The 24,851-nt window shown below is 46.9% G+C and overlaps 9 protein-coding genes across 9 annotated transcripts; 4 read left to right on the top strand and 5 right to left on the bottom strand.

Annotated features, from left to right (window-relative positions):
• Positions 1-43: 43 nt before the first annotated feature.
• Positions 44-1,729, bottom strand: I203_104474 (uncharacterized protein; the record flags this gene model as incomplete). Its single annotated transcript, XM_065517546.1, has 7 exons — positions 44-319; positions 379-588; positions 647-871; positions 926-1,015; positions 1,064-1,190; positions 1,250-1,442; positions 1,498-1,729. The coding sequence occupies 7 exons, from the start codon at positions 1,727-1,729 to the stop codon at positions 44-46; spliced, it is 1,353 nt and encodes a 450-aa protein (XP_065374364.1).
• A 330-nt stretch (positions 1,730-2,059) lies between these two features.
• Positions 2,060-3,284, top strand: I203_104473 (uncharacterized protein; the record flags this gene model as incomplete). Its single annotated transcript, XM_065517545.1, has 2 exons — positions 2,060-2,537; positions 2,602-3,284. 2 exons carry the CDS (start codon positions 2,060-2,062, stop codon positions 3,282-3,284), a joined length of 1,161 nt encoding a protein of 386 aa, XP_065374363.1.
• A 732-nt stretch (positions 3,285-4,016) lies between these two features.
• On the top strand, positions 4,017-9,691 carry I203_104472 (uncharacterized protein; the record flags this gene model as incomplete). The annotated part of the gene is made up of 14 exons (XM_065517544.1): positions 4,017-4,650; positions 4,713-6,386; positions 6,479-7,185; positions 7,242-7,323; positions 7,542-7,600; positions 7,759-7,959; positions 8,007-8,253; positions 8,414-8,652; positions 8,727-8,920; positions 8,983-9,070; positions 9,125-9,194; positions 9,243-9,358; positions 9,404-9,562; positions 9,656-9,691. The coding sequence occupies 14 exons, from the start codon at positions 4,017-4,019 to the stop codon at positions 9,689-9,691; spliced, it is 4,506 nt and encodes a 1,501-aa protein (XP_065374362.1).
• Positions 9,692-9,759: 68 nt separating this feature from the next.
• On the bottom strand, positions 9,760-10,828 carry I203_104471 (60S ribosomal protein eL6; the record flags this gene model as incomplete). Its single annotated transcript, XM_019143941.1, has 4 exons — positions 9,760-9,873; positions 9,945-10,155; positions 10,225-10,525; positions 10,747-10,828. The coding sequence occupies 4 exons, from the start codon at positions 10,826-10,828 to the stop codon at positions 9,760-9,762; spliced, it is 708 nt and encodes a 235-aa protein (XP_019006990.1).
• A 1,424-nt stretch (positions 10,829-12,252) lies between these two features.
• On the bottom strand, positions 12,253-13,598 carry I203_104470 (uncharacterized protein; the record flags this gene model as incomplete). The annotated part of the gene is made up of 6 exons (XM_065517543.1): positions 12,253-12,264; positions 12,314-12,346; positions 12,406-12,445; positions 12,690-12,958; positions 13,172-13,296; positions 13,361-13,598. The coding sequence occupies 6 exons, from the start codon at positions 13,596-13,598 to the stop codon at positions 12,253-12,255; spliced, it is 717 nt and encodes a 238-aa protein (XP_065374361.1).
• A 386-nt stretch (positions 13,599-13,984) lies between these two features.
• On the top strand, positions 13,985-17,841 carry I203_104469 (uncharacterized protein; the record flags this gene model as incomplete). Its single annotated transcript, XM_065517542.1, has 10 exons — positions 13,985-14,028; positions 14,225-14,385; positions 14,440-14,457; positions 14,735-14,895; positions 14,968-15,088; positions 15,152-15,288; positions 15,366-16,088; positions 16,140-16,289; positions 16,347-16,496; positions 16,645-17,841. 10 exons carry the CDS (start codon positions 13,985-13,987, stop codon positions 17,839-17,841), a joined length of 2,862 nt encoding a protein of 953 aa, XP_065374360.1.
• Positions 17,842-17,873: 32 nt separating this feature from the next.
• Positions 17,874-18,737, bottom strand: I203_104468 (uncharacterized protein; the record flags this gene model as incomplete). Its single annotated transcript, XM_019143944.1, has 6 exons — positions 17,874-17,954; positions 18,090-18,262; positions 18,307-18,370; positions 18,422-18,454; positions 18,497-18,623; positions 18,688-18,737. The coding sequence occupies 6 exons, from the start codon at positions 18,735-18,737 to the stop codon at positions 17,874-17,876; spliced, it is 528 nt and encodes a 175-aa protein (XP_019006993.1).
• A 343-nt stretch (positions 18,738-19,080) lies between these two features.
• I203_104467 (26S protease regulatory subunit 4) lies at positions 19,081-20,770 on the bottom strand (the record flags this gene model as incomplete). The annotated part of the gene is made up of 8 exons (XM_065517541.1): positions 19,081-19,101; positions 19,166-19,189; positions 19,244-19,254; positions 19,335-19,478; positions 19,521-19,575; positions 19,633-20,559; positions 20,622-20,687; positions 20,768-20,770. 8 exons carry the CDS (start codon positions 20,768-20,770, stop codon positions 19,081-19,083), a joined length of 1,251 nt encoding a protein of 416 aa, XP_065374359.1.
• A 611-nt stretch (positions 20,771-21,381) lies between these two features.
• I203_104466 (uncharacterized protein) lies at positions 21,382-24,494 on the top strand (the record flags this gene model as incomplete). The annotated part of the gene is made up of 15 exons (XM_065517540.1): positions 21,382-21,400; positions 21,482-21,590; positions 21,654-21,769; positions 21,841-21,974; positions 22,135-22,393; positions 22,447-22,526; positions 22,580-23,077; positions 23,125-23,270; positions 23,322-23,368; positions 23,426-23,610; positions 23,674-23,921; positions 23,995-24,055; positions 24,148-24,153; positions 24,225-24,335; positions 24,399-24,494. The coding sequence occupies 15 exons, from the start codon at positions 21,382-21,384 to the stop codon at positions 24,492-24,494; spliced, it is 2,115 nt and encodes a 704-aa protein (XP_065374358.1).
• Positions 24,495-24,851: the final 357 nt, after the last annotated feature.

Raw genomic sequence — 24,851 nt, 5'->3', positions numbered from 1 at the left:
TGCGGATATGATGGAGGATACAAGATACAGATACATAGATCACTTAATCTTCATCGTTATCCTCCTCCTCGTGGACAGCTGCTTCTATCTTTTGAGCCTCTTCATCCAATTCGACATCTTCATCTTGGATCGCTTCTCCTTGGAGTTCAGCCATATTATCTCCACCTCTCGATTTTCGTAATTCCTCGTTGACCCAGGTTGGATCCGATACCTGAGCTTTACTCATTTCCCTTTCCTTCTCATCCTTGCCCGCAGGTTGTCGATAACCCACCACAGCTTTATCCCACAGGTCAGCCGTAAGTGCCACCTCCTCTCGTCGCTATATCAAATATCAGCAATGTTCGATAAGATACACGGGCACATGAACGTCAAACTCACCTTCGCTCGTGTCTTTCGCAAAAGAGTCCTGAAATTGATCTCGTGGTAGTAAACGCCCTTTCTCCTCTTCTTCGGACGCTCGTCATCCTCGTCACTTCCGTCTTCCTGCTCCCCATCGTTCTGATCTTCCTGGAATGACACCAGTATTTCCTTTGTAGGTGGGGCTGCTGAGAGGACTTCGTACATTCGAATGCGATCATAATGCACGTGCTGCAAGAGCAGTAAGAATCAGCCATGTTTACCTCTCTTGCATCGACCGTAAACTTACAGAGAAGATATCGGGAAGTGTGGGATCGTTAGGGTCCTCTTGTGTGACAGCATATACATTGTCAACCTCATCAGACGGGATCGCGCGTTCATATGCTTCTTCCAAATTGGTGAGATCCTCCTCTTTCGGTAGATAGAATTCGATCAGCTGCTGGTCTTCGTCCTCTCTGATCGGTCTCAAGATAGCTTTAGCCAAACGAGGTGAAGAGGCAGTCGCAGCAGGGTTCTGGTGTCTCTTGTTAGCTTAAGAAGGAGGTTTCTCTCATGGAATTTCACTTACAATTGCGGTTGCTGCAGAGGGACGTTCCGGGAATCTGACCAGGGCATATGAATTCTCCCAGCTTTCCACATCTGGCAAGATATCGTAGCTCTGAAACGTCAGCTAAAGTTTCGGTCTCGCCTGACTCACCTCTACGACCGTCAATCCCCGCTTCTTCTTATCTGGATGTTTGATCTCTTTGGGATCCTGTTCGTATAGATCATGGAATGATTTTTCTATTGCCATTATCTGAGCAGCTTCCGATGCATCTACTACCTCCTCGGCCCTATGCACAAGACTCAGCACAGCCTGATTATCTATATTCATCGGCATGAAAGGACTCACTTTGCCTCTGCAGCCTCTTTGCGTCGAGCGTTATTCTTTCTGGTCAGATAATTGTTATTCCTCATCCAGGACACTTCTGTCGCTACAGGCGCCTTGACATCCCCATTGGCTTCTGGTGGTGGGTTGAAAGGTGCCAAAAGAGCGACATCTATCGGATGATGAACTCGTCCAGCATCAAGCGCAGGGTTCAAGGCTGTTACATAGTAGCATAAACAACTATTCCACCTACATAAGCTGATAGAGCTTACATTGGTCTTGACCATCCCATATTCCATCATACTCATTTAGATCTAATGGCATCCCCATCTCAGAGTCGACGAGCATAGGCAGCTGGGTACTAGCGGCCAGGTGGTTGAGGTAGCTTGGTTCTCCCAATCGGTTTATATCGGTTGATATATCGAGCAGCTTTGGGGGAAAAGGCGGGTTGGGCACCGGATTGAGATACCTGACCCTGACGAGAAGATCTGATTTCTTTGACATGGCGATAGGGATGTACGGGTGTTGAGAAGATGCGGTATTCAATGAGGTTGATAGGAGGTCCAGTCCTAGGTGAAAGATGAAAGAGGCTCATAACACAAGATTAGTGACAACAGCAAAAGGTGCTCGGTACTCGAGTAGTTGACTTGTGACAGTGAAATAACGGAATCAAATAAACCGATGTACGGCCACGTGGTTCTGATCTAACGCGTTAAAGTCAAGTCACTCACTACCTCCACCATACACAGTCAACTATTTACTACTTTGATATCTCGTCTTCCTCACTGTCACTACTACCTCTTCATCCTCACATCATATTATATTCACTATACCATGACGCCAGATGACATGGGGGATCTGGGGTCAGCTACGGGCCAGGAGCTCCTCGAAAATCTCATCAAGGAAGGTCTCACACCCTCGGGTCAAGACGCTGACCCGTCAAAGTATCGCAAATTGGTGCAAGTCTTGCTTCAGAATTGCATTCTCAAGCCAATAGCTCGTAATACACCCCCAAACGTCCAACAGGCCAGCTACACTCTCACAATCCTCCAGCGTCAGACCAAGGTACACCCTGGTCTGCTATACACCACGACAGAGCAAGATCCTACTCCCTTCTACTACTGGTTACTTCCAAAACTGGTTCATGCCGCAGCGCAGCTTGGTCAAGATGCCCTATATGACGACTTGCTGACCTCGATGGTCGCTGCTCTGCTGGCTATAGGTAGGAATCTCTCTGAGGATGATGTGAGCTGGGCGAAGGGGTCTAGGAGATTGGGTGTGGTGATTGGTCATATGAACAGTTTTAGTCAAGGTAAGTCATTCAACAATTCGCTTTAGCTGATGAAGATCAGACATCCTCTCTGGGAGGAAAGCAGTACTATTCGGCCATTCGGATCTTCCTCAGACTCCAATCACCCTTATATTCGTTCTTTCCGCTGTCTTACAATCACGTCTCCCATTCTCCGATCACCATCTTTCGACCGCTTCGTCCCTCTTATCCCAAACTAGCCGTCTGATCAACACGCCATCATTGCAAATCAGATATACCGGTGCTATGACTGCTGCTTGCGTCTTACCACGCTCGTTTGCATTGACGAAAGGCTGCCTCTTCATCTCTTCTCTCCCCAACATACCCGACCACGCATGGCGAGAGGGAACTCGCTTATTTTACGAAACCTTATGTGTTTCCGACCCTGCTCTTCGGCTTGAATTGTGGTGGTCACTCTACCCACATCATAACGAATTGGACGCTCAAGATGATGTAGACTTTGCCAAAATCTGCTTCCTACTTTCTCAAGTGACTCCAAATATAACCACCGGCATGATACGAGATCTGATTCAACCGGAGACACTCAATCGCTGGAAGGAAGCGGCACAGAAGGACAACGCGAGGCTAGAACAACTGGATAGAAATCTTCGATTAACCAGTCCGCCAACATCAAAGAAGAGGAAGAGATCTGGGGGAGAGGAGGAGAGATCTGCTCAGCTTGTTCGACAGATATTCACGGATTTCGCTCCCCAAGACGATCTGCTGGAATCGCTTTTGGCAAGAGAGTGAGTCGTCCTAGATAGAGACCCAGCTGATTTTAAGTGATCTTCATCGGCTGAATGGAATAGCCCCGCAACTACCCTGCGCATTAGCTGGGTGTTCAGACCACACCGCAAATCTGTCGCAGCCGCTCTCGGACCGGTGCTTCGATCTATGGTTGAAGATGTCCAAAGTCGACATGTCATCCTTCCGCTCATTAGCGTTATTTGTTGAACACACACCGGCCAGGACTGTGGCGAATGGATTGCAATTGTCCAGTCGACAGAATATATTGGAGAAGTTGTTCAAAGGCCTTGGCTCTTCCGACCGTCCAGTTCGGCTTCTCTCTGGGTGAGTTTTGAATGATCATGAATGTCTCTGACATTCCAGCCGGGTCGTCTCGCTTCTCTACGTAGCTCAGTTCGAGCATTCCGATACCCGAATTGCAAATCGCAATCGAACTCAGTACATCGAACGTGTGTCGAGAATGCTCAATTCATCCCTGATAGTGCGCGAAACTTCGGTGTTGCTGCTCGCCGATCTTGGCCGTCATTCCGATGGCGATAATCTTTGCTCCATCCTCAAACTATTAATACGTCAAATAGGATCTCATAACGGACCGCTGAAAAGTTTGGCTTATACACAGGTGAGTCACCATAGCCAGGTTACCTAGCTGACAACTATTAGCTGATCGATCTCGCGAAATACCATCGTAAAACGCCCTACACCCTCATATCTCCTTTCTTGAAGCCAATCAGTATCATGTTGGCCGAAGACATCAAGCGCAATATCGAGCTTCTTAACATCACGATGCAGTTCATCGGTATGACAAGGAAGAACTTCCTGGAAACTACCCTCGTTCATACAGTACCAGCCTTAGTCCTTTCCCGTAATGGCGATGCTCTCAAAGAAGTCGCTAGTGTGGTTCAACAAAAACTGGGAGTAATGCTCATGGACAATATATCGCATATTCTTGCGCAAGCATTCCTTCGCCCTGATCAGACCGACTCGGCTCTCAGATTCCTCGTTAGTCTGTTAAAAGACATGACGAGCTCGAACCCGCGAGCCCAGCCGAATATATCCATCTCTTCTCTCATGACCGCTTGTATAGTCGACTTGGTCGTTATGCTGATTGTCGAGCTAGGCGATCAGAATAGAAGCGTCAGGGCAGATGCTAAAGCTGCCTTAATCAAGGCTAGCTTACAACAGACTGGCAGTGAAGATATTGGGTCTTTCCTTAAACCCTTAATGCTTGGTGTGATATCTCAGCTCAATGACATGTTACATGATGTACAAGGCAAAAAGACGGTCGATTATAAACGCAAGATCATCAAGAGCTTCGGATCTCTAATCAGATTAGTCGGAGATTCGATGGCAGGATTTTCTCCCCAGGTGAGTCAACAAAGAGAACTTCAAAGGCTGATAATCAGATCATGGCAAGTTTGCAAAGCACTTTAGGCATTCCGGAACTCCGAGAGGAAACGTTGAAAGCATGGGCGCTATTCATCTCGACCTTACGCTTCTCTGATGTTGGCCCATTTGTCGGACGAACCACCGGAGCTCTCATTGCCAATTGGTATACTTTCGGTCCTCACGAGCGGGATATCGCCGCCAAGATCATCAATGATATTGCCGATAATGTGAAAGATCTCAGTCAATACGTGGATGAGATTGTCGGGCTGGACGACATACCGGAACTGCAAAGTGCTGCTACTCGGCTCACAGCTCGACGGCGAAAGGCCAAAGTTCAGGACCACATCTCTAAAGTGCTTGACAGAACGGACAGCAAGAATGTCGCCATCGCCACGGCTTCGACTCGCGAGCTCAAGTCACTACTGCTGAATCGTCAAGCAGAAATCGAAACGCTGGTCCGTGGTGACACATTCGACGGTGTCATGTCTCGACTCATGACTAATCTGCTTTCAACAGCCACCCGTGATGGAGACTGTCAAGAGCTCAGAGCATTGAGCTACGAATGCATGGGGATAATCGGTGCTCTCGATCCCGATCGCCTCGGCTTGTCCTCGGATACCGGAACTATGACTATCGCTGCCAACTTCACGGAACCTGAAGAATCGAAGGACTTCGCTTTACACCTAATCCGTGACCTCCTCGTTGATGCCTTCCGAGCTACAAATGATACGAAGCATCAGACACATCTTGCATATGCAATTCAAGAGTTGCTGAAATTCTGCGGATTTAGTCCCAAGATATTGCATTCAAGCGAAAAGGTTAGTACAAGAACTCGAGATAGATGGGAAAGCATCCCGAAGGACCAGCTCGAAACTTTGACACCATTATTGGAATCGCGATTCTCAATATCGGATGGACCTATCAAGACCTATACCCATCCGATTTACGCTTCTGCTCCAACTTATCGAGAATGGTTACAGAATTGGACAACCGATCTTATTGGCAAAGTCATGTCTATGGCTGGGGATGGACCTTCGACCCGAGATAGTAAGACTATATTCGGAGCTTTCCGTGGTGTTCTCAAAAATCAAGATGTCACCGTGGCCCATCACTTACTCCCGCATTTGGTCCTAAATGTGCTCCTCTCAGGACTTCGGAATTACCGATTAGAAATATCATCAGAAATCAATGCGGTCCTTCAAGAGCAAGTGAATCCCACGGGTCCAGCGGACAAGAGAACGCTCAGTGCGCAGGTCATCTTTGATCTGATGGATCACCTCAGTAAATGGCTGCGATTATACCGAATGACCAAGACCGATCGGAATCCCCAGACGAAAATCATCGAAGAGGTTTTATCTGAAATCGAAACTGAACTTATGGCAAACGCTGCACTGCAGAGTAAAGCATACGCTAGGGCTCTGAGGAGTTTTGAGGAGAGAACTGTTGAGCTTCGAAATAACAAACGAGACAATTCCGAACTTCAAACTTACTTCGAACGCTTGCATCAAATATATTCTGAACTCGATGAACCCGATGGAATGGAGGGAGTTTCAGCATTCGTCATCTCTCCCTCGTTGGAGCATCAAATCCGCGAACATGAAAGTACCGGCAGATGGACATCAGCTCAAAGCTGCTGGGAGGTACGCCTACAACAGTCACCGGACAATGTGTCCTATCACGTTGGCTTGCTGAAATGTCTGAGGAATTTGGGTCATTATGGTAAGTCAATGAACAGGGGAATATGAGCTGATTGGTAGACACTCTGAGGACACATATACGAGGCGTACTCAGTCGACATCCTGAATGGTCAGCTGAACTCTCATCTTTCGAAGCGGAGGCTGCGTGGATCATCGGAGATTGGACCACCGTCAAGCAGATTGGCTCTACCGGACCTGCTATAGGACAGACTCTTTTGGCGCTGCATGAACATCGCGATCTACAGCCGGTTCTATTGAGTGCTAGAGAAAAATTGGGAACACACATCACAGCCAAAGAGTACGGTAGAGCTTACGAATCTCTTCTGCAGCTGCATCTGGTTAGGGAAATCGAGATGATCCAGACTGCAAAGCAGCGTATCGAGCAGACGCCATCGGGACCTAACAGGCATGTCTTGATCCAAAAAATCACCCAAGATCTCATCAAATCGTTAGAATCAAGGTTTAACTTCACTTCACCTACTTTTCGTATACGTGAAGCCTTGCTCAGTATCAGAAGAACAGCTTACAGCTTGGTCAATACTCCTTTGTTTGAATCGGAAATTGGAGATGCTTGGATCCTCAGCTCCAAAATAGCTAGGAAAGCTGGCTACGATCAGACAGCATACAGCGCTGTTCTTCAAGCCAAAGAGGTTGACGCTCCCTTCGCTTTCATCCAACAAGCCAAGCTGAACCGAACCGGTGGCGGCATCTATAAAGCTTTGACCGATGTCGACAACGCACTGAAGCCTTTCCTCAATACGGATGTGGTCATCGATTTGACAGGGAACAGAGATTTCTCAAGGGAGCGTAAACTCGCCAAGGTGAGTTCTTCTATGGTTGTTCATCGCTGACATACTTTAGGCGGTTCTCCTAGTAGCAAAGTGGGCGAATGAAACCGACCGTTTCGAACGCAATCACATCATCGGAAGATATCAGGAGGCGATCGCTAGAGCGCAGAAGTAAGTCTGACTCGGGAAGCTATAGCTAACATGACCAGTGCCGAATCCCCATACTACCACCTTGGTCATTACTACGACAGCTTGATTGGTACTCCTGAACAGATGTGAGTGAGTCTTTGTTGAGCAGGAGGCTGACCAGATGTAGGGCGGCTTTTCATTATCACACCTGTCATTCTTACTCGCTCGCACTGCAACATGGAGTCAAATACATATATCAGACGATGCCAAGAATGCTTACACTCTGGCTCGATCTTGGCGAGAACAAAGAGTTGAAACTGTGAGTCCAAGCGTCGCGAATATCTCTGACTGCGCCACAGACTTCCAGAAGTTGCGGCCCAAATCAAAAAGATCAACGACCTCATGGAGAGAGTGAGAACTGAGTTACCGACATACCAAGTAAGTTTTAGACGAAGGATCCACTGGCTGATGGTCCAGTTTTTGACTGCTTTCCCACAAATAATATCTCGTATCGTGCATCCCAGCAAGAAGGTCGCCGCTATCTTGAAGAAGATCATGGCTGCGGTCATTGTTCGATATCCTCAGCAAGCACTATGGCCCACCGTTGGAGCTATGCAATCGAAGCGAGCGGAGAGGAGGCAGGCATGCCTTGAGGTGACAAATATCGCTTCAACTAAGGTGAGTAGTCTACAAATAGGCTGGAATGCGTACTGATCCCATATCAGTCTCAAGCGGTTGCCGGTTTAATCAAAGATGCCACAAACTTCTCAGGCATCCTTCTAAAATTCACTGATGATAAAGTCGACGAGAAGAAACGGCAAATGTCAATGTCCAATGATTTTGACTACGTTACCAAGACCAAGACCAGAATGATTTTGCCCCTTCAAGATGCTTTGACATGTGCTTTACCCACTACATCCGAAACTGTCAAATCACATAATCCATTCCCCTTTACTCCAGTCACAATAGCAGGTGAGCGAACATACAAGGAGAGCTTGAGCTGACATGTCAGGTTTTGATGACCGGGTCGATATCATGCCTTCGCTTCAGAAACCAAAAAAAGTCAGCTTCATGGGAAGTGACGGCAGGAAGTACCCATTCCTGTGTAAACCTCATGATGATCTGCGAAAAGACGCGAGGTTGATGGATCTCAATTCAATGATCAACAAACTACTCAAGAGTGCTTCCGAGTCCAGAAGACGACAACTTTGTGAGTACCGGATATTCGAGCAGAAGCTGACATCAGACATTCGAACATATGCTGTGATGCCCCTGAACGAAGAGTGTGGTCTACTAGAATGGGTTGCAAACACAAACGCGCTCAAAAGCATTCTGGAAAAGGGATATCAACGGCATAACAAGAGAATCTACGTAAGTTAGAAGGGGCGGAACACAGCTGACGGCAGACATCCGATGTACACACTATACTTGAGAACGCTCGAAAGATCTGGAACAAGGATAAAGAAAACTTCGAACCTCTCATTCAAGCCTTTAGAGACCAAATATTGCCCAAGTATACGCCTACCGTCTTCAACGAGTGGTTCTTGATAACATGGCCAGAGCCTTCAGCGTGGCTCGCCAGTCGTATGGCGTATGGTCGTACTCTAGCTGTCATGTCTATGATTGGCTACGTGTTAGGGTAAGTTAGCGCTTGAGATAGCTAGTTGGAACTGCTGACTGATGTCCCATGACTTTGCTTAGTCTCGGTGATCGACACGGTGAAAATATCTTGTTTGATGGGTTGTCCGGAGACACTGTTCACGTTGATTTGAATTGCCTGTTCGATAAAGTAAGTTCACTCGTGCAAGGATGTGACTGATCATCGCAGGGCAAAACATTCGAGATCCCAGAAAGGGTACCGTTCCGTTTGACGCAAAATATGGTGGACGCTTTGGGTGTGACTGGTGTGGAAGGTGAGCATCCCATGACCCATCAGCCAATGGAGCTAACACGTTATTCAGGTGTCTTCCGCAAAGCTGCCGAGATCACTATGGGGATATTGAGAAACAATAGCGATTCCTTGATGAGTGTGCTTGAAGCCTTCGTTCATGATCCTTTGATCGAATGGATAAAAATTGTGAGTTTGCATCATCATGTTAGTATCGAGCTGATTTCCTCGCAGGGACGAAGCAAATCCGAAAGAGACATCAAAGCCTCGGCTGACAGAAATCTCAAACCTATCAAAGCGAAACTCCGAGGTATCATGGAAGAAGGCACGGTTGTGTCTGTACCTAGTCAAGTTGAAGCATTGATCAAAGAAGCGACAAGTCTCACAAACTTAGTCAGTATTTCCTCATATCGATTGTCTTAACATCCTGATCATTCCATCACATCTTCCCTTCTTCATGCTCAGCTAACTCAAACATTGTCACAGTCCGCAATGTATATAGGTTGGGCACCATGGTTGTAATTGTTGTATAATTGTCGTAGCGTAATACATGCATCCCAATGTAACCTATCTCAGTCCATCAAACCTATCTAGAATTTGAGTTCGTGGAATCGGTCACCTTTGGAAAGACCCCAAGATGCCTTCAAGTATTTGGCGAGGTTGTCAACCTTCTTGATAGAAGCGATGAGGGCAGCGTCAACAGCCTGTAAGAGTGGAAATGATCAATCAGCTCGTAGTTAGAAGTGTCGCGATCCACCAAATTCCAACTACACACCTTTTGTTCAGACTTCTTCTCCTCGGGGAACACCTTCTTCTCTTTACCTTCACCGAAGAATTCTCCTTCCTTGGAACCCTTGGCAGCTTTGGATTTGATGAAGAAGGCATCGTTGACGGTCTCAGGAACGGAAACACCGGAGATGTCGACTTTGGTGGAGGTGGCGATAACATAGGCTTGGCTTACTCGTCGGAGAGGTACACCGTTGATTCTAAAAAAAAGATCGATACCGTCAGTGTGCACAGAGAAGCATTGAGCGAGTGGAGAGTAAGTCACTCACTTGAAAGGACCGGAAACTAAGAGAAGACCACTGTCGAGTTGTTTGAGGAAGACAACTCGTTTACCGGCGAATCGACCAGCAAGGAGGATAAGGACGGTACCAGGGGTGATGCTAGCTCGGAGAGCGGTCTTTCCGACAGTCTTTCGGGAGACCTTGGGCTTCTTAACATCTTCGGCGGGGTAGTATTTAGAAGCTTTGTTGGTGGGGACTAATCTCTTCTCTCCGTTTCCTTTACCACCAACGGTCTTCTCGGTGTGAGCGGGAGATTCGGTCTTGGCAGGAGCGGCACCGGTCTTCTTTCCTGTGAGATCAAATAAACATTTAGGTCAGTCTACGTCTCCATTATGATCCACCAATATTCCCCAGCATCACTACTCTAGCTATCTGCACGATTCCTGTCCTTCCATCACTCTTCAGGACTGTTCCACTCTTGGTTCCTCCTGACATCTTCCTTCACGATTGTACCTGCTCCCACCCAAGCTTGATCCTATAACCTATACCGATCTGAGACTTCGAACGTACCCTTGTAGAGACCTCGCTTGGCAGCGACCTGTGACCTTGAGTATCGGCCAACGTGAGGAGCAATATCCTTTGATCGAGCCATCTATGATAATTGGGTTGGTCAGCGAGTGTGTGTTGGTGTTAGGTGATGATGAGGAGGTGTATTCACCTTTTTAGTTGTTTTGTTGATGGATGAGAAAGCCCAAAACGTATAAACCTCGAATTGACGATAAGATGACATTCGACACTCCTGAGTTTGCACTCACTCACCCACCCATCCATCTGCTCCATATTCGGTCAGTTGGTGCGGATTCGAGAAGGTGGTGAGGGTCAAGGGGGGATGAATGTGGCAGTTGTGGAAGCTCATCGGCGACAAGAGAATGAAGTCTAAAATCCGATGTCTACGACCAATCTCATCCTGATTTCAGCCGGACCCTGAACTAGACATGCTCCTCGCGTTTTCAGATGGGATCCGACCATTTCCCCCATTTCATTCCTGCTTCGTCGTATTCAAGTTTCATAAATCTCATCGCATCCAGTTGACAATGACCGATGAATGCATAACATAATCATCATGTCAGACCCTAACTTCCCTCCGAACCTTGACATCAAGCCCCTCCTCCTGAGCAGTGTTGCGGATCAACAACTTGAGCAGCATCAGCAGAAAGATGCTATCTCAACTTACGGGATCGCAGGTCGTGTTTGGTAAGGCTCAAGATACGAAACTCCTCAGCTGACTTTAGGTTGAAGGGAGGCTACTAGACCTCTACTCGAGTACTTCACTCCTTCATCGAAGTTTGACCCGCCTTGTTCTATCTTCGAAAGTCAGCGCCCTCATCGCATAATCGAGCTTGGTTCCGGTCAATCGGTCGCTTCTCTTCACTTGGCTGGCCATCTGCAGAAAGAAGACTTGGTGGTTACGACTGATCTGCCAGAAGTGGTTCCATTATGTGAACAGTCCATACGTGCTTGGAACCCTCCCTCCGACTCACACGCAAAGGTCATCGCTCAGCCGCTCGCATGGGGACAAGATCCTTCACATCTATTTCAGTTTGGACCATTCACCCATATTATCATGTGCGATCTGGTGAGTTGCAAAGATATGGACACTCTCTGACCTGAAGATATATTTCCCGAACCTCTACCCACCTCTTCTACATACACTTCTCCGTCTTACAGAGTGGGATGAGCGTGGCGAAGCAGAAACATATGGACCGGAAATAATCTTATCTTGTGAGTTCATCCCAGGCAAATCACAACTGATAATTATAGATTCATCTCGGACACTTGCTCTAGAAGAATCCTTTTTCGACTCTTTTTCTCTATATTTCCAAATGATACCAGTCAGAGGGAGCGACTGGGAAGCGAAGATTTTCATATGTAAAAGATGGAATGTTACAGATGAATGGACATTACCGGACATAAAAGACGTCATGAACGGAGGAAAAGGTGTTTTGCGAGGGAGGAGTTTCGGCTTGATAGATGATTTGTTCGGGTCATTAGAATGGGATATCACATGATGCTGGGTCACAAGAAATACTCGATAGCCTGAACATTAGCGTAATACTTCTCTCATTGTAAAACTCACTTTTACTTGTTGTTGTTGATTGGGCCCGTCCCTCTACAGAATGTATTTATCAGTCTTTTTTTTCGTATGGCTCTCAAAAGATGACCACTTACTTCGTTCTCCGGTGCAGCGCTGAATACATTGAAATAACGCCTACCTCCAGGAGAGACTTCCAATATACTCGCCATGTTACCGCACCGATAGCAATAATTGGGAGCACTCCATACCGTACTCAATTGATCGTTATATAAAACAGAGTATCCTTCCATACAAAGTTGATGTGCCCGGAGTACATGATTCATTCCATTCAGGTTTAAGAACTTCTTGACGATCGATGCCCCAAACGTATAACCAGCACCCCTACATGTCAGCGGGTTTCATGAAGTTTCTGACTCACCTGGGGCTGATTGCGAAATCCTCCTTCTCGGGATCAGGATCTGACCACACCAAATCTGCCATGGGACCTTCATGGGGAATTTCTCTAAATCTATCTATAATTTTGATTTGGTCGATATGGTGTATTGACGGACTCAGACCGCCATGAACGCAGAAGATGGCATTATCAATGACCACGCTGAGGGTGAGAAAGTCGAACATATCTGTAAAGTATTGCCACACAGCTGGAGATCCGTATTTCCTCGTACATTCAAGGTAGAAACCATAAGTCTGTATGTGTGTGAGAGAGATTAGCGTTGGTCAACTATCACGAGGTTCACATCAGATTTCCGTTCTCTCTATCCGTTCCTACGCCGGGTTTCTCTCTTCACGGAGCATACCACTGTCACATAGGAACGGATTTGTTCTCCATTGGCGAAAGAGCCTCAGAGTCCTCTTTTGAAGTTTGTCATCACGCGCAAAACCAAGTGAAGGATGACCAACCTGTGTAACAGCTCTAGATTCGTGATTGCCTCGTATCAAGTGGATCCTCTCCGGATATCTAAGCTTCAAGCAGGTGAGAAGAGATATTGTCTCCACCGAGTGTAGACCTCGATCAACATAATCACCTGCGGCAAGTTAGCGAGAGTAGCTGGAAGCTGGAAGATGTTTAGACAAAAGCGAGAGACTCACCTAGGAATAGGTAGTTCGTATGAGGAGCCGATCCTCCTATACGGAAGATCTCTATCAGATCGTGAAACTGACCATGAATATCGCCGACGACTGTTATGGGAGAAGCGACATGGACGACATTGCTCTCCCTCATCAACACCTCCTTTGTTTTCTCGCATATTTCTCTGAGAAGAGCCTCTCCTAATAGCTGCTTGTCCCGAAGACGGTCGATGCAGGCATCGAGATCGAAAGGCGCCATCCATGGACGTTGGGATGAAAGGGTGAGGTGGGATTACAGAGTAGCGCGATCGGGATGGGAAGAGCTGAAGGGGTGGGATGTGGATCAGCCGGAATGGCAAGGGTGCAGGGTACTGATTGCGGTTGGAGATAAGTGCGACAGTCTATTTTGAGGGTATCCAACAGCTTAGTGGTATGGTTGTTCCAGCTAATGACAGCGACAGTCATGATCATCGAAATCATTGACTGCTTGCTCACTGCTCGTTGCTATATAGTATTGATGATGAAATGATGACATGAGCGACTCACGTGGCTCGGGGGATAGGCTCCCGACACACCTGCACCTGTCCTCCTGTTAGGCTTACGAACATTCGCCGTATACTTACGTAATACAGGTTGTACATGCCCATGCCCCTCAGGGTTGTAGGTGTCAACGTCATGTCCATGTACTCGTATGGTCCACTGTTATAACCTACTCATACTGACAAACATCCTCATCCTCATCCTCATACCTTATATACTCCATCACACTCGCCCTCACTCTACCCAACCCCCCCGCAGCCATGTAAGTCGTATCACCGACTTGATTGTGCCATCGAAGACCATATACATATATATACCTAATCTCATCGCTGCTCACTACCACAGGTTCGGCCGTCACCACGCGGATTACGATGATTACCCTTCGGTCCGGGCGGCAGCCAGTGGTGCCAACCATCAGCCTACCAGACCCGTCGACAAGGACAAGACTGAGTCAGAACTTAGTGTCAACATCAAGAAGGCTACCAGCCCAGAGGAAACAGCTCCCAGTGAGTCAACCTGTGATCAAGGTGGTTCGTTACTGATGTGACGCTGTACCGTAGAGCAAAAACATGTCAGAAGTGAGTTCTAACACAGCAAAGCACAGCTGACCGTTACAGAGTGTATCGTCTACACTTGGGATTATCACTCCTCTCTGTCCGTATGGAACGGATTGAGAACACAACCCATCCTCGCAGATGAAGTGCAGACGTTCAAAGCACTCATCGTCGTTCATAAGCTACTTCAAGAGGGACACCCTGTCGTGAGTCTATCATCGTATGGAAGCCTGCTGACTGTTGTAGACTATCAAAGAAGCACACGCACAAACTGGATGGCTCGAGACTTGTGGGCGTACAGTCGGAGATGGCGGGAAAGGTTATGGAGGTCTGATCAAAGCATACACTTCATTCCTTTTGTCGAAACTTCGATTCCACCGTCATCATCCCGAGTTCAACGGTCTATTCGAATATGAAGAATACATCAGTTTGAAGAACATTGATGATCCCAATGAAGGGTGGGTGAACTTGACTTAGGACATTGCTGACGACAGGTATGAAACCATCACCGACCTGATGACGCTTCAAGACCAGATCGAATCGTTCCAGAAGCTCATCTTTGCCCATTTCCGTGGATCGGCAAACAATGAATGTCGAATATCCGCTCTTGTTCCCCTAGTAAAGGAGAGTTTCGGTATTTACAAGTTCATCACCAGTATGCTGCGTGCTATGCATAGAAGTGAGTCTAATGAGTTTCATTGCAATGCTGACCTTCTAGGAACCGATGCTATGGATGCCTTGCTTCCTCTTCGAGAACGATATAATGCTCAGCACTACAATCTGCGAAGATTCTATTACGAATGTAGTAATCTCAAATACTTGACTGGACTGATCAACGTTCCGAAACTTGGACAGGTGAGTAAATTCTAGTGGGAACCTGAGCTGATCGTTAGGAACCACCAAACCTTATCGATAACGGTACCGCACCTGAGCTCCCCGAGCGTCCACCCGATGAGAAAGTTCAAGCTCGAGAAGAAACTCCTCGTCCGTCCTCTCCCGTTGCTACGCAAGGCGAAATAGATGAGCAACGTCGAATGCTTGAAGAGTACGAGCGCAAGCAAGCAGCACTTGTAGCTCAACGAGAGTCTGAGCAACGTAGACAGGAAGAAGATAAGCGTCGACAAGAAGCTGAATACGCAGAACAGCAACGTATGCAACAAGAGAGGGAGAGACAAGCTCAAGAACAGTTACTCAGGGACCAGATGAGTCAACAGTACAGTCAACAGCAGCAAGGTCAATACTCTCAGCTGCAGCAGGAAATGCTCGCCATGCGCGGTCAGTATGAGCGAGATCAAATGTTATTGGAGCAATACGATCGTCGAGTCAAGTCATTGGAGAGTGAACTCGGTCTCATTGGCGCCAACGTGGGAGCTCAGATGTCCGCCAAAGATGAACTCATCGCCCAACTGCAAAAACAGATCGAGGTCTGGAAGAACAAATATGAAGCTCTCGCCAAGCTATACTCTCAGCTTCGAGGGGAACACCTTGACCTGCTTAACAGATCGAAAGGCTTCCAGCTCAAAGCCAATTCCGCACAAGAAGCGATCGACAAGATGGAGCGCATGGAGAGGGATGTCAAGACCAAGAATCTGGAACTCGCTGATATGATCAGGGAGAGGGATAGAGCCAGGTATGATCTCGATCGAATGAAATCGGTAAGTCAAATGTTTAAGATTTGCTTCTAGCGCATGCTGACAAAATCACAGAGTCATCGTGAAGAACTTGATAGACTCAAGCGCGATCTATCGTTCGCAAACGAAAGAGCGGAGGATGCATCTCGTCACAAGAGCTCTGAAGTCTCTGGTGTCATGGCTAAGTATAATCGTCAACTCACAGAGCTTGAGGACTCTCTTAGAGTGAGTCGATTTACCACGTGTACGTCCATCGTGGCCATATCGCTGATATTCACCTAGGCCAAACAAATGCAAATCGACGAGCTTCTCCACAAGATCGATGCTAAAGATGGCGAAATATCTCGTGTTGTAGAAGAGAAGGAGCAAGAGCTCATGATCATGCAAGAGGGAATGGACTCTACACTCAAGGAGCTTAGTGATCTTCGACTTGTGAGTGCCCTTGGTTATGAACCGAGCTTACAAATAGACCTCTGGCGATACCAGCCAAGCATTCGATGCGCAAGTCGATACCCTCATCCTGGATCATCGAAAAGAGCTCAATGCCATCATCGACTCGATCTTGCAAGCGTGCATGCAGAAAGTGGACGACGCTATCTACGAGCTCGAATCACCTATGCAAACCGGTAATACCACTGCGACTCCCGAATATACTTTGTCCATGATTGAGAAAGCCATGACGAATGCCACTGAATTCGCTTCCACCTTCAACCTCTATCTTGGCAGGAAGAGCGGGGGTGGTCACGTCGATGTTATCAAGGCGGCCAACGAATTAGCCCAAGCTCTATCCGAGACTCTTGTCAGCTCCAAGGGTATCACGCGATTTGCCGAAACCGATGACGCTTCCGACAAATTGGTCAAGATCGCCAAAGAGGCCGGTGACTCTGGTTATCGATTCTTCTTGAATCTTCAATCGTTCCGACTTCTCGCTGGAGGCAAGAGCGAAGAAGCTGCACTGCGAAACAATGCTGAAACCCGAGGAGCTTTATCCAAACTCTCCGATACTGTCGAGAAATTCATACCAAAAGCCAAAGCATCGACTCTTTCCAAAGCCAACGGAGACATCGGTGATATTGTATCTCAAGAAATGCAAAATGCCGCCAAAGCCATCGAACAAGCAACAGAACGATTACAAGCTCTCATGGCACGACCCAAGGGATCCAAATATACTTCTCTCGATGTTCAAGTTCACGATGCGATTCTCGAGGCTACGTTGGCCATCACCAATGCAATCGGACGACTGATTCAAGCCGCCACTGAAAGTCAAGAAGAGATTGTTCGTGAAGGTAAAGGTTCAAGTACAACTCAGCAGTTCTACAAGCGAAACAACCGATGGACAGAAGGACTCATCTCTGCGGCTAAAGCGGTGGCATACGCCACTGGTTTACTTATCGAGAGCGCAGATGGTGTGATCTCCGGCACCCATTCTCTGGAACAGCTTATCGTCGCATCCAACGAAGTATCAGCTGCTACTGCTCAACTTGTCGCCGCGTCTCGGGTTAAGGCATCGCTCATGTCGAAGACTCAACAACGACTCGAACTTGCTTCAAAAGCCGTCACCGATGCTTGCAAAGCTCTGGTCAAACAAGTCAAACTCATCTCGAATAAACAGGCTGACGATGAAGCTGTCGACTACAAGTCGATGCCTTCGCACGAATTCAAAGTACGAGAGATGGAACAACAGGTTGAGATTCTCAAGCTGGAGAAGGACCTTGGCGCAGCACGAAGAAGGTTGGGAGAGATGCGTAGAGCAGGATATCATCAAGAAACGGATTAATTATGAATACGTCTTTGTAGTTTGTTGTCATGCTATATACCCAAGAGATTCTTGACTTGTTCTCGTACTCTTCTTTCGAATTCTGGTTTATTATCGCGGTACAACTTGCAGCACTAGATGTACGAGTGTTAGCATAATTCGAGTCACACGTTTCGCTCGATAGTACCAGAATCGCTAGATCACCAGAACTGTGCAAAGGTGACGCACAATTCAAGGAAGTGTTCGTGAGAATCAAAACAGAAACTCACCTCTACATCCGCACCACTCTCGATATTGGGTTCGGCGAGCATACTAAGAACACTCAATAATACACTTCTTACACCTTGAACAGGAGACCATCGTTCTGACGCAGACTCGTAGTGTAGTGGATCATCGCCAGGTGGGTGTAGGATGGAGATACAGACCACGCCGTTGGGATAGACTATAATATCACAATCAGCTGAGGCATACTCGGTCAAGACTCACTATTTGGGTGTAATAAAGGCGGATCAAAAGTCATCGTGAAGGGATTCAGAGGGTAATCAGAGGGCTACATAATACATAGGTCTGTCAGACCAAGCGATGTAGATCTTTAACTCACGAATACGAGTTTGGCAGCAAACACGCCTCCTTCCTTATAACATTAGCTCTACGCCCTCTATTGCTCTCAACTTACATAGGGCGTTCCCTCTGGTCCTTGGATCAAAGCTTCCCATTCCAACATGTTGTCTTCTGATATAGGTCCGGCCGTTATGGTGTCCTGTAAGGGGTCTGCTGTGAGATCCTTGTATTCTTTCATCAACCTATGAGAGAGACCTTAGCAACACATCGTTAATGATCACCTGAGGCTGTTATTGATAGACCTACCGACGGGTAGCTGTCGAGGTCTGAGCTCTGGCATTGTTATTACCGAACATGATGACTATATCTATAATGAATATGTATGTTGGTGATAAAGAGCTATGAATGACGCTCAAAATGGATATGCTGATGGATCGAGTCGTGAAGTATGGAGTACATAGTGGAAAGAGAAAGGAGACAACACAAACAAATGCAACTAACTGTGCGCAATATCAGTGAGGTGGAGGTTCGTCGGTGATGATGATGATGACGATGTAGATGATAAAACGCAAAGGATTATCACGACAATCTGCAACAGGCCATTGATGATGAAATGCATATCAGGTCTACACAATCTCGTCCCATACATAGAGCTATGAGCTTGACATGCATCCTCCTCATCCTGCTGCGAAGCATAACCTATAAATACAGACCGGCAGGCTATTTGATCAGCTTTGTCAATCGAGATACGACTTACGGTGTTCTCGTCTTTCCTGTACAAAACCTTCTCTCTGGCAGTAGTAAAATCCTAGCATCATGACTCGTCAGCACAAGACAAGATCAAGGGGAAAGGTAGACTCACGGCTTTGGTGACTCGCATACGTCTTTCTCGTAAAGCCAACAAACCAGCCTCGGCTAATTGTCAGCTATATTCCTCTTCAATTTGGACTCACTGCACACAGCCTTGATGTCGGCTCCGGAAAGATCATCCTTTGTCATTACCAATTCCTCCAGATCGACGTCATCAGCCAAAGACATCCTTGATGTATGAAGCTTGAAGATATGTCGTTTGGTTTTCGTGTCAGGTAAAGGAAATTCTGATTGAGATCAGCTCCCGTTCATCTACTCAGTAAACTCACCAATCTTTCGATCTATTCGGCCAGGTCTAATAAGAGCGGGATCAAGGGATTCAATCTATGGTTTGGACAAGCATAAGCTGAAAGTCACTGAGTCGAGGCATAACAAACGTACTCTGTTCGTTGCCATGATAACCTTTACATCCCCTCTGGTGTCGAAACCATCCAATTGATTCAGTAACTCCAACATGGTACGCTGAATCTCTCTTTCACCACCAGACGTCGAATCATATCGCTTGGTACCGACCGCATCAATCTCATCAATGAATACGATACTTGGCGCGTTTTCCTCTGCTACTCTGAACAATTCTCTAACTAACTTTGGACCATCTCCCAAGTACTTCTGAATGAGTTCCGATCCGACGATACGCAAGAAAGTGGCAGATGTTTGGTTGGCTACAGCTTTAGCGAGTAACGTTTTACCTGTACCGGGCACACCGTACAGGATGACACCCTTCGGAGGTCGGATCCCCATCTCTTCGTACAATTCGGGATGAGTAAGAGGAAGTTCTACCGATTCTTTAATCTCCTGGATTTGGGTTTCCAAACCACCGATGTCTGCGTAACTTTCCGTAGGAGCTTTGTCAAGCTTCATCACCGAGACCATAGGATCGGTGTCATCAGCGAGAACACCAACAACGGCGTGGGTTTTATGGTGTAGCAGTACCGAACATCCAGGTTCTAACAGGTCTTTATCGACAAAAGACATGATTCCAACATAATATTCTGGACCGTTCCCAACAGATACGATAGCATGATCATCATCGATAATCTCCTCCAAAGATCCGACTCCCATAGGCGATCCTCTGAGCTCATCTACTCGAGTACGATCAGCCGCGGTACGATCTTCACCAGATTGTGATGCTTGATTGGCGACGAATTCCTCCTCCATCAACAAATAATCTTTGATCCTCTCCATCTTGAGCATCTTGAGCTTGCATCGAGTCGTGGGATAGACTGCTGGAAGTCTCGATGATGCATCTGGACCTCTCTTCTTCTTCTTTCCTACTCTGGTTGGGATGGGTGGTTCCCATTTGGATTTCTTCACGGCATATATGTCAGCACATTCAAGTGGATGCCACTGCAGCGGCCGTTGATGCTCACCTTGTCTTTGTTATCCTTTCCGTCCCTCTTACCACCTCCAGGCGCACCACTCGATGGAGCTTGACCCTAAGAGCATGCATACACACTGTCAGAACGGCCTACGATCGATGGGAGTAAGATGGTACATGAATTGTTAGGACACCCACCATGTTTTATCGATATGTTATTCAGAAGAGTGAGTGTTGAATATCGGGCGCTGTTCGACACTTGTCCGTGTTAACGTTGCAGTAAGCTTGGCCAGTGACGATATAGGGCTTGTACCGGAGCTGGGAGTGAGATTGAGAGTCAGAGTGAGAGTGGGACGGGAGATATAGCTGAAGTAAGAGGAAGTGATAAGTGATAGTGGACTCAACGATTCAACGCTTATAGATGCGTCATATAACTTGCTGCATATACAGCCTATACACGCGTCTGATAACGCACGTGTTATCATTGCCACGTCATCTCACCGTAAGTTGAGTGGCAAATTCATCATTCGCTAATCTACAATTACTCGTACAACTGATCCACTAGAACATCAACATGACAGGTTAACACATACATCTGCGCATCACATACCGTACATGTCACATATACCCTTGCACTCAACCTCACATAAGTCAACCCAGCCTAGCTCAGAGCAAATCGCTGTAGTCCAGAGGTACTGCATAGTACGACACGTGTACCTGCCTCCAGTCCCACTCACGGCTACGGTTACCCCCTCACCTTTCTCATCACATTTCCCTTACCCCGTTGCGGCTTCCGTACTCTACAAGGCATCATGTTTGTACTCAAGTCCCGTGAGTGGAGATCTTGTTATGCAATGTCAAGGCGTATCAATGCAAACACTGAGATATCGCTTCTTTCAATCATTCTGACAGTTCTCGGCAAGATGTGGGGCAACCCAGCCAATCCTGAACTAATGCAAATACCCGCCGGTCAACTCTACCTCGTTCGCCCCAATAGCATCAAAGGGTCAAGAGAGTGCATGTGAGGCCGCTCAGTTATACGAGGGGAAGTATTGCAGCTGATGTTATCCTTCTTTTGTCCTAGTTTTCAGGACGCTGTGGCTACCATCCGAAGAACCGGTGTTGAGTATCAATATCAGCTTGTTGTCACCCGAGCTTATGAGGAAGGAGAGGAACAGTTGTTAGATGAGGACGCAGAAAGTGGGTTGACTCATTCACTTCATCTCAGAACGCTCTCTTTCCAGTTTGCTCATCTGACCTGCTCCCGCCAGCCGACGATGAGAGAGTCTTCCTCATCGACCAAGCGCTTGAGTTTCGCTTCGGTACTCTGGACGGAGATGCCACCTGCGCATGGAGAGATTTGAGTGGAGATGAAGGCGATCTGTGGGAGTTTGTGAGCAGCAAGGTGAGTTGCACAGTCTGTATATGAGCTGACATTCAGTCGGTTCCAAAAGCTACAAACAGCCTGTTCGAATTGACAGTTCTCCATTGTGTATATGAAAGGGTGAGTTCATGGACATCAGAGAAATTGAGCTGATAGTCAGAAATATCTTCGCTCACACGAGGAAGCCACCGACGCAGAGCTAGAAGCTTTGAAATTTACTGAAAAGCTGCCTGCACTTCCCATATCGTCAATTCCTTCGCATCCTTCAGAAGATGAACCTTCTTCTTCCTCTATCCCTGTGGCAGAAGATCCATTCAAAGATGTGCCTATCCTACATCGAGCCCAGGCCGAGCTGTATCTGTTCGACATTGATACCGATGTCTTCGTTATACAAGAAAAGGAAGTTCATGCCGACTTAGCTTCGAACGGCGATTATGATAGTGAGTCTTCTTTTTGATCGCTCTGCCTCATCTCTGAGCTGACTCATGTTCAGCTTGGATTATTGTCCGTCACAACTCGACTCCTTTCATTTCTGCACCGATTGATGCGGAGATGAACCCTCGGTTCGATATGGTGGGTCTGTGATCTAGTCCGTCATGCATTTACCACACTGATAAGATCTTCAGGCCAATCACGCTTTCATGTTTACTTTCCGAGAGACCGAAGGTCTGCCAGGAATGACTTGGTGCCTCAGATTCAACGAGGATGTCTTTGGCGAGTGGAAGGATAAATTTACCATCTATATGTGGGAAGGCAAAAATCGTATGAGCTACGCTAAAGCCAAGGCGGATGAGCAACGTTACATCCAAGAAGCTTACGAGGACGTGGAAATGGCCGAGCCAGAAGAGGAGGAAGAGCGTGCAGAGTCAGAAGATGATCAGGAAGAAACGTCATCTACTGGTGAAGGGGAAGATTATCAGTCAGATTCAGAAGAGTCAGATGCGGATGCTTTCGAGCGAGGTTCCAAGAATCAACAACTCGCAGTCGGATACAAGAACGATATGTCATTTGTCGCTCGTGGAGACATGATTGGAGTTTTCGCTCATCAAGATGATAAGCTGCGATTCCGTACCGCCATCGACAGAGTCAAGAATTTGGAGGGCAAAACCTTTTCACCAAGAAAGGTGAGTCAAAATGAGTTTGGATTTGTCTGACTCCCTGTAACCGACAGATGATGCTTCACAACCAAGATGGCGATATGCTTCTGCTTGATCCTAGCAATCAAAATTCAGTCTATCGCATGGATCTCGAATACGGCAAAGTCGTGGACGAATGGAAGGTATCTGAATCTGTGGATGTCAACAACATCATACCGGAGTGAGTCAATTCTGGAGTATGTCTGTCTGTAGCTCACACATTCCTGCATAGCTCCAAATATGCTCAAATGAATCCACAACAAACTTTCATAGGTCATTGTAAGCGCTTCAATGGTCCCATAATGCTTCGTTTACCTGTACTGACCATTCTTACAGCTCATAACGGTCTGTTCCGTATCGACCCTAGAGTATCTGGCAACAAGCTAGTCGAGAGTCAATTCAAGCAATACGCGACGAAGAACGACTTCTCTGCTGCGACCACTACAGAATCTGGGAAACTCGCGGTCGCGAGTAACAAAGGAGATATCAGGCTTTTTGATCAGATTGGTAAAAACGCAAAGGTGAGTCAGATCGCGTGTTCATCTATGTGCGCTTTCAGCTTGACTGACCTAGTTGTATCCCAGACTGCTCTTCCTGCTTTAGGTGACCCTATCATCGGTGTCGACGTCTCTGCCGATGGTCGATGGCTTGTTGCTACATGCAAGACATACCTTCTCTTGATCGATACTCTCATAGGTGATGGCCGTTATAAGGGCTCTCTTGGGTTTGACAGAAGCTTCCCAGCGGATAGTAAACCTATCCCAAGACGTTTGCAACTCAAACCTGAACACGTAGCTTACATGGAGGATCCGGTGTCCTTCACGCCTGCCAGGTGAAGTTTTTTCGAAAGGTTTTTGTCTGGTCGCCCACAGTGCTGATATTCTTTCAATGACTTTGCCAAATAGATTCAACACGGGAGTCAACGAAGCAGAGAAGACCATCGTTACTTCTACCGGGAAATACGTCGTGATTTGTAAGTCCAGAACACAACTCGACCTTGCTGACAACGCTTAGGGAATTTCCGTCGTCTCAAACAAGGACGTACCGATGACTATCAGATCAAGGTGAGGAGAATTCTCCCTGCTTGAACCCTGCATGATAGATCAATGTGGCTGATAAATTTATCTCGCCTCAGCAATACGATTCAAAAGTAGTAGCGGATAACTTCAAGTTTGGAGCGGACAAAAATATTATTGTCGCCTTGGAGCACAATGTGGTCATGGCGAACAAGAAGGAACTTGCCAAGGTGAGTGTTTAGTATAAGTTAGGCATACAGAACACTGCACCAACTTGTAATCTACACGTATAGCCAACACGATCCTCGCTCGCTCCTCGCGCTTCCCTCTCGACACCAATACGCAAAATACGACAATCTCACAGTGATATCGTGAACAGTCCTTACTAGTGGTTATTATGCTTTTTTTGTTCATACTACAATGTTAACATGTACAATATGTATTTTATGTTCGATCCACAATATCCGCTTCGCATGTCATGTCATGATGTACCGTTACTCACAAGGTCACCGTTGGGTTTTTAGTCAAGATATCGACCACTGTCTTGACCACAAATGATGGACCTGACCGTTCTGTGATCTTCAGAAGGTTTCATTTCGTCTTTCTTTGTTTTCTTTTTTTTTCTTTTTTCGTAAAAACGGGGGGTCGTGCTTCCTTGTATCTTGTCCTGGATTTGTATGATATCAGTGCAGCAAATCGATACCATCAATGATATCGAACCTGACGATGTCTGAAAATAACTGAAT

Source organism: Kwoniella mangroviensis (assembly GCF_000507465.2).
Source record: "Kwoniella mangroviensis CBS 8507 chromosome 1 map unlocalized Ctg01, whole genome shotgun sequence".
Taxonomy (NCBI): domain Eukaryota; kingdom Fungi; phylum Basidiomycota; class Tremellomycetes; order Tremellales; family Cryptococcaceae; genus Kwoniella; species Kwoniella mangrovensis.
Note: the sequence above shows the minus strand (reverse complement) of the source record. Positions and strands in the feature narration are given on the sequence as shown.